At 40.5% G+C, this 10,962-nt stretch overlaps 1 protein-coding gene across 5 annotated transcripts; it reads right to left on the bottom strand.

Annotated features, from left to right (window-relative positions):
- Positions 1-2,498: 2,498 nt before the first annotated feature.
- LOC134183437 (probable ATP-dependent DNA helicase HFM1) lies at positions 2,499-10,954 on the bottom strand. Of its 5 annotated transcripts, XM_062650999.1 has the most exons (41): positions 10,912-10,954; positions 10,655-10,834; positions 10,470-10,576; positions 10,056-10,238; positions 9,883-9,953; positions 9,683-9,818; positions 9,446-9,597; positions 9,188-9,377; positions 9,082-9,106; positions 8,718-8,865; positions 8,560-8,648; positions 8,448-8,491; positions 8,238-8,339; positions 8,145-8,170; positions 7,958-8,077; positions 7,854-7,901; positions 7,752-7,798; positions 7,541-7,674; positions 7,422-7,469; positions 7,268-7,348; positions 7,114-7,205; positions 6,948-7,054; positions 6,836-6,883; positions 6,713-6,776; positions 6,608-6,641; positions 6,460-6,544; positions 6,347-6,393; positions 6,184-6,269; positions 6,086-6,118; positions 5,974-6,024; positions 5,684-5,838; positions 5,528-5,631; positions 4,667-4,758; positions 4,398-4,559; positions 4,293-4,338; positions 4,162-4,235; positions 3,316-3,926; positions 3,086-3,252; positions 2,929-3,019; positions 2,803-2,841; positions 2,499-2,739 (listed from the first exon to the last, which is right to left on the bottom strand). In XM_062650999.1, exons 2-41 carry the CDS (start codon positions 10,666-10,668, stop codon positions 2,679-2,681), a joined length of 4,014 nt encoding a protein of 1,337 aa, XP_062506983.1. In that variant the 5' UTR covers positions 10,669-10,834; positions 10,912-10,954; the 3' UTR covers positions 2,499-2,678. The 5 variants fall into 5 exon arrangements, with proteins under 5 accessions (XP_062506983.1, XP_062506958.1, XP_062506966.1 ...); XM_062650974.1 differs by having other exon boundaries at positions 9,082-9,377; XM_062650982.1 differs by having other exon boundaries at positions 9,082-9,377; positions 10,655-10,814; positions 10,879-10,952.
- Positions 10,955-10,962: the final 8 nt, after the last annotated feature.

Genomic DNA, 10,962 nt, shown 5'->3' with positions numbered 1-10,962 from the left:
GACACTGTTCCAAAAGAAACATGCGCATTGGAAACTACCTTGTTTACGGTCTATCTTTCTTTGCTATGGGTGTAATTTTTCTGGCCATTATGGAGACTATGATCTTCTACAGTTATGACTGTTCTGCTTGGACAAGTAGAGTGTACGAGCTCGTCAAGATTACTTTTGTTTTGTCTCAAGTAATCTTCATATTCTTCTGTCGACATAGAAAAATTTTATCAAAGACTTTCATCAATGGTGTGTTTTTGTTCCACACAATTGTTGTCAACACTATTCTGTACATCAGAAATCTTCTGCAACATAAATTAGATAGTGAGGCCAGCTCTCTTACTGATACGAAAGAATACTCCTGTGTCTGTTCTCAATCTGCAAGTCTATACACACCAGCGGTAAACAACACATTCAATTCATTCAATTGCAATATAGGCAATAACACAGACTTCTTGAAATTATACAATGGATCCAGTAGATTTTTCTTTCCATTTTTCTTGGCTTTTTGTCTGACAGCTAGTGCTTTGCTTGCAGAAATATGGACTGAACAAAGCAGCAACAATAAGTGCCAACACCAGACATCACATTGCCAGCCTATGCCATCATATCAGCCTGTGTCATCAAACCAGCACCAACCATCAAACCAACACCAGCCATTAAACCAACACCAGCCATCAAACCAGCACCAGCCATCAAACCAACACCAGAATGAAATCCAGGAACTTAATGAAGAAGAAGAACACCAATTAGAGGAAGGTCAACACATACAACAGCTTCAGCATCAACACAACAATCCAAAGCATAACTCTGAAAGTGACAAACAAGCAATCAAAAATCGAGTATTATTAGGCAGTGTAACTTCTTCTTGTCTGTTGGGACTTCTTCTACTTAGTGCTTTTGTCTTTGTCCTCATGTACCAAAACTACGTTGACACAGACAAATCTGAGCATGCTCAGCTAACATTCACCATTATCAGGTCATTAGTGATGATATTTGTCTGCCTAGTTGGCCGCATCACTCTCTATTGGAACAGAGTATCAGATGAAGGTATAGGCCTTGATGAATTCCTCATCTTCTTTTCCCTGTTCAGTGTCTACAGTATCAACTTGATGTATTCAACAGCAGCCATAGTTGTCCTTCACAAGTCCAAAGTATCTCCAGAATCTCAATTTGCAGCAAAGAGCCAAATAGCAACGAGTGTGTTGAACTCTATACAGTCTGCACTTCAAACTGCATTTATATCCACAGCACTACATAGGAAATCAAGACGTATCAGAGTAGCCAATACCACAAATCTGGCAATTATTTTAATCTTCTGCAATATCGGTTTGTGGGTTACAGATGCTATTGAATTTGAAAAAATTGCATTTGGACAAGAAGGAAATTATCCATATGAAGCTAACGATAAACAAACCACGGTTTATCAACCAGACTCATCTTTAAATTTGTTGTTCCGCATGATCTTCTACCAGTTTGTTATCTTTTTCCGTATTCATTGCGTATTTGTTCTATACCGAATATTCAATCACCACAGAAGACTTCACTTGCAGACAATGGAACCAAGAACCAATACCTAAATACTGTAAGTCACTGTTTTCTGATTTTGCGCATGTTTGCAGCAGCTAAAAAAGAGTTAGAAAATGTTATGCCTACAAAATATGTAGAGAAAAGCTGTTTAAGAATAATCGCTTTCAGTCAGTTGTGCTGTGTGCAACTTCTACATTTGCCGCATGCTATCACAAGTAACTCAAGTACCCATTCAATCATCCAAGTTGCACATAAACTCGTCCAGCTGTCTGACAGTGCTCATGTATAGACTGTTCGCATCTAGATACTGGATGTAGGTAGCGACTGGTGAGCTTGTCGGAATTGTGGCCAAAATTAGTAAATCTTCAAACATGCTAAATGTTAAAATGTACAATTTTTCAAGCTCTACAGCAAAAAGTAAAAATATTGCGGGTCCACAGTGTTGTTAGTTTATACAGATACATGCACTCTGAATTTTTTACCCCGTGGCTAATCAATTTATTCATTAATTAAATCGAGGTGCGAGTAAATTCATATATTCACGGGCCGATTTTAATTAATTGGTGCTACACGGGTCAGGGGGGTCGAGGCTAGCACACTCCTTGCATGAGCACACAATATTCTAACGCGAAGATGTCGACAGTTTCAAGGTTTGAAGTTTGACTACCCCCATCTCTTGAACTCGGTTATTACGTAACCTACTTCCGAGACGTCGACGCAATAAGTTGAAGTTGAAATCCCTCACAACATCACAAGCTCGTCGTCGGTTGTAACGTCTATCAAGATATAAGCATTGTGGTTGTTACTACAGTATGAGCCAACTCAAGCCTGCTTCCCATGCAGGCTGTAGCGCCTACTGAGCTTTATTCCCGGATAGTGGCTACGCCCGTGTAGGACACCGAAAAGCCACTCTACAAGCCATTGAGGTAAGTATGGGTATGTTACATACCTGCATGCACCTGCTTTGAACTGTACTGGTTTCGTGTTTATGGCTAAGTAGTCTAACTGCAGGCTTACTGTTAGAAAATCATATAGGGTTGTATAGATCTACTACAGTAGAGTACGTACGTATCTAGAGCTCTAGCTAGACTACTAGCTACAGTACGCACTAGTTCAGTGTGATGAGTTACAACTCATGTCATAGTCATTCAATGAGCTGGTTAGTCAAAAATATCATCAAATAAACCATCATACTCTTCCCATTCATCAACATCTTCCGTTCTAGCGATGGACATCACAAATTATTTATGCATTTTCGTTAAAAATTAAAGAGATGCAGCTCACCTTGCTGGAACAACACAAAAGTATGAAGGACCGCTTAACCTTTCAATCAGTAGAAATATGACAGTTAGATCGATTTACAATATACTGATCGCCTGACATCACTAGACATGTCTGATATTTCCTTACGGTTTGCTGGCAGACAGTTTCATTGCTGACATTGCAGACTTCACAGCATATTTGCATTTGAGTGATTGATCAATAACATGTTGTTTTTCTTCTAGTATGGTTCAGTTCAGTGACAACCAAAAGCAGATGATTTTATGAGTACGTGTTCAGCACTTACCGCTAATGAACGAGACCCCACTTTTCAAATTTTGTGATTCCTTTTTGTTATTTTCAACAAAATTACATGGCTGAAGTAAGGGTATGTTTTCTTTACCAAAGCTTGCCTGATTTGGATGTGTGCTGGAGCTGGCTTCTGCATCACGTTGGAGGTGGTGGCTGTCGCATCTACATACATAGAACACTTTTTAGCACTTGTATTGAGTACGTACTTCATCAGAATTGTCCGACTTTGGTACACGCAGTTGTGAGATATAAGTTTTCTCTTTAGCAGGAACAGCAGACGAAGTCCAGTCTGGACGGCTGCAACATTGCTTTTTCCTTTGTGACTGTAGATGACTGTCCTCAGCATCAGTCCACTCCTCAAAGTCAAAGCTCACGTTGGCATCTTCATCAATATCAAACGTGACATTGTCATCTGAGAGAAAATCATCAATATTATCTAAGTAGGATATTTCATATCTCTTCTGTTTCTCAAAATATTGACGATCAATGTCAGTAACATTCTGTCTAGTGATGTGATAGGACGGTTGTATATCACTAGTGTAACTATCCCACTGTGGATCTTTGTCAATTCTGTTGTCTTTCATATCCTCAGAATCGTCATAGTGCAGAGCAAAATCATCGAAGTTGTCACAATCGTAGTCTGTGGGATGAATGAGCAATTGGTGTAGGGATTGAGTAACATCTACTTTATTGCAAGAAGCTGACACAGAAATTGGTGACAAATGTTGTTGTTGTGTTATTGGAGTATAAGACAAGCAATCGAAATAGGGCTGAGCTATCGTCTTTGTGGACGTTAAAGAACGATAGGAAATCGGTTCCTGTGGCCATTCAAATTTCTAAGAAGGCAGACAGACAAACTACATGTTATACATACCTAATACAATATTACTCCATAGGTGTAGGAACTGTAGAGGCCAAAGGGGCCATGGTCCTGCAATAATTTTTGTGCCTCACTGCATTAGTCCCAAATGCCATAAAGCATAATTATGTTGGCCAAGATTGTAATGTTTGGCCCCACAAACCTTGAAAACTTCCTACACCTATGTACTATACATGGGTTGTGTATGAGACCTTTAATCTCTTGAACGGTGTTTGTGGAATAGAAGTACTTTTTGATTGCAAGTCGCACAAATGAGACTCGATGCCTTATATACAATTGGGAATAAACAGAATATCAAAGTTCAACGAAGAACAAAGAATACCTCTTCGTTTCCTATGATCCACACGTGTCTTGGTTTGCAACAATTTCTAGAATTGTGACTTGAGAATGTTTGAGATACTATGAGAACTGCATATCTACAACCTACTTTTTCGTTTGGATTCTGAACTAAGTTGGCTTTCTTCCTTTTCTGCTGTGGTGTTCTAACCGACGAAGGAACATCAGATAATGGTACTTTAATCTCAATATCATTCTCCCTTTGAGCTCCGCGTCGACTCGTTCCCTGTCTAGTTTTTCGCTTAGTTGGCACCTGGAGGCATATAAACGACATTAATTACTGCCAGGACAGTTAGAGACAATTTAATGTGTTCACAGGCAGGCACAACTGAACGCTGCAACACACATTAGTGTAGTAACCTCAAAGCTAGATGAAGTCGTCCGAGCATTGCACAGCAGTCTTCGTGGTCCGATATAACGAGGAACAAACGATTTGTTGACATCCAATCCAACTGCATGCATATAGACAAATTGATGGTAGTGCTACAGAGGCGGATCCAGGCATGGGCGCGAGGGGTGCGCGCCACCCCTTCAGGCAGACTAAGGCCTATGTCTCTAGATGCAGTATCATGCTATGTTTACAGTAGGTGTACTTAGCGCGAAAGGACAACTTAATTTAGTGTATGCGGTAACGATAGGAGTTCACAAGATAAGACGTTCACAAGTCTTTGCCTCTTGATTTAGATCGGGTTTTGGATCGATTTGCCACAGCACATCCTAGGCGCATGCTACTCGTTAGTCCTCTGCAAGATCAGTTTGTGGACAATGGCTGTGATCTGTAGTCATTAACTAAGACTCAGAAGCATATATATAGAAGTCCAAAGACTACGTAGTTTCAATATTGTAAGGGCTTTTTGATTCTCTTTACACTGACAATCTCTGCATACGACGTTGATTTGTGCATATTAATATGCCAAAGTCATCTTTCAAAATCAGAAGCGGTGTGATCTCGTTGTTCGATCTTGCATTCAGTGATTGTGACTACACTTACGGTACATACTGTACGTGTACATACACATTATATGTGCGTGCGCGCGCGTGTGTGTGTCATTTATTCCTGCATAAGATGCCCCTTCTTAATTAAACAACTTTCTGACCACGCCCACAATTGATTTCACATCGTCGCGCACCCCCTTCAGTCAGATCCTAGATCCGCCCCTGTACTAGTAGTAGTATTTTAGTTTAACTTTCCAGCTGACAGCTGATCACATGCAATATTACCGTATTCCTTGTTGATGAGCCTCATATCTAATTCATCGCCAGCCGTTGCTCTTTGCACCTCAATTCTCTTACTCCACATCTCTTCCCTTAGTAAGGCAGTGTCCCTATCATATCACTATCATTGCCAATGTACTCGTTGCAATGGATTGTCCGTACGATAGGATTTGTTTGAAGACAATTCTGTTGTCCGCATCTCCCACCAATAGAACAGCGAATGTTTTCGGTGGAGCTGCAAGCTTTTTGAGGTAATCTCTATTTCTCAATTTTAACTTGAGCACGATTTCTGAGTTCTCTGAACTAAACTTTGGAATCTACGAACAGAAGAGTGAAAGTACAAACATTGCATGCACCGTCACATATGCACGTGTGCTTGCGTGCGTGTGTTTGAATGTGTGTGTGTGTGTGTGTGTGTGTGTGTGTGTGCGCGCGCGCGTGTGTGAGCAAACCTGCTCAACAATTAGCTCGTACTGTGGTAGACAGTAGATTGAATCTCGAATCTAGGAAGCAATGTAAAATAGTACCATACACATTAGATGAAATTCACAAATAACTGTTTGCCTGGTTGCCAAACGGTGTGTGACGATTTACAATCTAAACACAGTCAATAATCAAACGAGTTGACACCGACTGCGTTTTCTAAAGTAGATGTTGTTTACAAGCTCTAATTCTCTTGGATGCCTATTGGCTATTTTTTCAAACGTTGTTAGCCCAGCGTTTACCAGAGCTGTTGCCATAGTCACTCCTGAAAAGACATACCAATAAGACATCATTTTGCGGTAAATCGTAAAAATTTTGAAATTTCACTAAGTGTAAACATGCCTACGCGTTCCAACTGTCTAGCAACGTATGGAGAGTTTTCCCATAACCTAGAAAGACAAGATGGCCACTATAGTCAATGCGTACAAATCAGTCAACCACAAACAATCAGAGACCGAGCTCTACAGCACGTTGCCAATGTTGTCGCCGCTACTAGAGATCGATAGCAGTCGGTTCGTAGCATCACACATTCACACAAAGCTATACACATGCAGTAGAGTTTCACTTATTTCACACCTTGGTGGCTACGTACGCTTTACTTACCTCTGGCAAGTCTTGATCCAGAACGAAATATCTTCTACGCAAAGATGTTTAGTGTTATATTTTAGCGAACGTTTTGCCGTATTTATATTACAATTGCATTCTCACCACAACATCTTGAGACAGACTAAAATCAGTCACCGGCAGACATCCAAACGTAGCTTGAATCAAACTGCAAGCAGCTCACTGTAAAAACGTAAATAAAATTATCGTCTGCATCTAGATACTCACCAATTGACTTTCATTTGCGTCGTCTTTATTTTTCCGTCAATTGGGTATCTAATTTATTACATGATTGCGATCTGTTATTACGATCTAACAAACTGAACAACTAGACACTAGCTTGATCGTTTGCTGGGTCTTGTTCTTGTTTAGTGCGTTTAGCGTACGCTTGTCACCGACGCGCAGTCGGACCTCCTCGAGTTCCTTGCAAGAAGCGATCACTTCGATCTGTAACCGATTTTTATCAATTTGCTTGAAAAGACTGCATGACGAGGCGGTATCTTCACCAGATCATTAACGTTTTCAGATGTGCCAACATTTATGAACTTCTTCATAGACTCGAAAGCAACACAACAACGGGCCATCACACTTCCTGGTTCTGCACACACAAAGGTCTCACCTCTGTTTCTTACTCAGTAGACGCAAAAGGGACGTTATTACCTGCTGGTTTAAGATCAAAGCCGTCGCTCATTTCAACAAGACCAAAACTCTTTAGAGAATTCAAGTCTTTCATGCACCAATCTAGATGTTACAACATTACGTATCATTTATACATGTTATAGAATGCCGAGAAATTTGTTAGACCAGTTAGTACCTTGGAGCTTCTTCTCCAATTCACTCTTTGCTAGATGCTCCGGCAAACCTACAGCAATAAACTTATCTTAGATTGCCAATGTTCATCTAGTAGAAGCGTATCTAGTCGAACTAAGATACCGTAGTAGATAGGATTTCTCTGAATTCTGATAAAGAGAAACGTTGATTTGAGCCACTGTAGAGCCACCGAAACGTCCGTTATTGTTTCTAGTACAATTTCTGCATTTAAGTGTTCGATTAGATGTTTGTGCAAACTATAAAGCAAGCACACTATACTATAGTACAGCAACGTCGTACGTCCGTTTCAAGAACGTCCTGCAGATCGACAAACCTGCTTTCAATAGTTTGCGTCCCACTCAGTAGATTCTCATATTTGCTCTGCGGCAAATCTAATCACAGCGTATAACAATGTGAAAGAAACGATGCTACGTACCTTCGTTGAACGTTTCGTCATAATAACAGCAGTTGATGTGTCATCAAACTACAATAAACAAAACCTAAAAAACTTCACTATTCGAGACTCCAGGCCTTGTATACCTGTGGACGTCCAGCTCTGCCAATCATCTGCAGTACTTGAGACTCGGTATAGTCTTGACACACACCTCCAGCATAGTATTGCGTAGACTTGACAATTACAAGATGAGCTGGCAAGTTTACCTGGAAAAAAAAGAAAGAGAAAGACTTACACCGGCCTTCACATTGTGAGACTGCAATGTGCACTTACCCCCATTGCCAGTGTACTTGTAGCAACTATAGATGACAAAACGTGATTGTTCGACGCCTAACATGCGTGTCTTTATTAGCAAATCTGACTTACGAAGCACTGGTAAAGATCCTTCAGAAAAGATTTCTTCTACAGTCCTCCGATCTGCCAACTCCATTCCAGCATGATGAAAAGCTACACCATGGATGACCATCTCTAAACAAACTTGCAGCGTTAATAGATAAGAATCTTCCACACATCTAATAATTAATTAAAGCAGAGAAGAGACATCAAGTCTAATATTATCAACGCACGGTACCGTACCCCGTAGTTTGCTGTCTCTCAGCGCATTTGCAGCTCTGCTTAGTCTAAAGACATTTACGTTTCAATGTACGTTTCTTTCTCTGACTACGTATATACTGTCTATCAATTCGACCTCTGACGCTGTTGGATGGTCATGGCAAAGCGCGACTCTTTGAGAATCACCGTTGCTGCTTGTTGAACACTCTTCCTGGTCGAGCAGAACTATACACACACAGAAATTGGTATACGCTGCATGCATAAATGCGTCTGTAGTTTATGGTATAGGCATACTATAAGTGTTGGCTTTTGGTTACTATATTGGTGTATTACAGTATTCAACTTGTAGTTCAATGACATGTCGAATCGGAAGTCTGAAGTCACGTCTGGATAGGCCAACACAACTTGACGAAGTTTGACTGGTCTCTCTGAGTCATCAACACTATATATAACAAGACTGATTAATTAATTACTTAAGATAAAAAGAAAACAACCTACTGGCTAAAACAGATAGAAACATACAAAAAAAACGACATTCTTCTGTTCGACGACCGACTGATCGTCCTTTCATGCTAAAGTCGATCTGTACGTTTGCGTTAGCTCCGTAGATCAGTTTGTCGACCACAGACTTAATTTACACCAATATAGCTACATCTACCTGCAGCTGATGGCGTCTTCTTCTCCTACAGTCAACCAACTAGCAATATCAGATACGTTTGGGCACGTAGCAGAGATCGCCAAGAATCTCATTCCAGGGTAACAACCTCTCTGTTTTGTTGCTGTTGTTGTGGTTAGAGAAGCATGGACAGTTTTCATCCTGCTGACGACAGCTTCCAACGTTGCTCCTCTTGAATCGTCATTAAGAAGGTGAACTTCATCAATAAGAAACAAGCGAACCATTTGAACTAGCGACTTGTTATCCCTCCAACGTCGAGTCATGCTATCCCATTTCTCCTGCACACGTATACATGCCTACGGTAATGTTCTAGCTCAAGGAATAATAGTATCAATCGTAGACGTACCGGTGTTGTGAGAATAATGTTCACGTCTTGTAACTCAAAATAATCGTCCATCTCACTGTCTCCGGTAAGCTCTTGGCTCTTAAGACCGAGAGGACCAAACTTTGCTGTCCAATCCTCTTGTCTCTCTGTACATAACGCTTTAATAGGGGCCACTAAAATAGAAAAAACGTTCCCCAGTTATGTTCTGTAGGTTAATTTATTTCAAACCTTTCTGTATACATACAAGGATAAACTTACTGTAGACTATTTTTGAACGAACAGCCACGTCTGGGTTGATACTTGCCAGTAAACGAATAATTGCTAGCTCAAAGACAACTGTCTTGCCAGATCCAGTAGGCGCTGAAAGCACGAGCGACTTGTCCGTATAGAGAACCTGAGAAAGAAACAAGAAACTGACGAAAACCTGTTACGTCTTCGATCTTTTCATGTTTCCATACATCATCTAGTACTCTTGACTGGATTGTGTTAAAATGAGAAAACTGACTGAAAACAGAGCGATATCTAGCAGCTAAAGTATTAGTAAAGGAGCACAAAGCCCTAGTTAATTAAGTTACACAGCATAATATCATTCAAACGTACGCATACAAACTATCCATTGTGAATCAGATACGAAGTTCTGTCACAGACCGTAGGCCGCGTTTTAGAATTGTCTCCCAATTTCTTGAGTGTTCATCACCATACGAGGCTCGCAGTAAAGGTACTGTATCCGTTGCTTTTTCCACAAAAATGGACGTAGAGAAACGAGCAGAGTTGTTGAACGACTGAGATAATTGAAAACCGTTCTCGTCATCATCTGCAAACAACATCGAGTAGAACACAACACCATGCACTATATTCTGACAGCTGCTACTGTACTAGACCGCGTACGTATACGGTCTGTACTGATATATATATATATATATATATATTATATATATATATATATATATATATATATATATATATAATATACTTGATCGCTATTGATTCATAAATGATGTGGGCACGTGTAGCATTTCTGTCAAAACTACAAAAATATACGTACCTCCTAGCAAAGGCTCACTAGCCGAGGTGAATTGACTGGCAACTGAATCGGTGTACGACAACGTTCGACGAATCGGAGCTGCGCGACCTACCGGAACTTGGTGAACCCTTTAATAAACGACAGAAGAAGCCGGACAATCTACCGAGCAAAATTTGAAGTGTAAGACATTGAAGTTCCAATCAAACCTTTGAGATTTCATACTGTCGCCCAAATTTTGAAATCAATGTTGCAAAGGTCTGTCGCTCTTTTCGCAATCTCAGGCGAGCAACGGTGTACTGTACTCACCGATATCGTAACGTATGTATTCTTACGATTCTCTCTGCTATTCCGATTGCCTTTGCGAGCCTAACGAAGAGAGAAAAGCTCTAGTAAGCGCAACAAAAGCAACAGCAACCGCTCAGTCACTAACACGTAAATGACTGACATAGTGTCGGTATCCTACTTTTAGTACAAGTCGGTACGGTACCACACAACTCACATCCCCGTATGGTAA

This window comes from Corticium candelabrum, chromosome 1, assembly GCF_963422355.1.
Source record: "Corticium candelabrum chromosome 1, ooCorCand1.1, whole genome shotgun sequence".
Taxonomy (NCBI): Eukaryota; Metazoa; Porifera; class Homoscleromorpha; order Homosclerophorida; family Plakinidae; genus Corticium; species Corticium candelabrum.
This window is presented reverse-complemented; position numbering and strand designations above follow the sequence as displayed.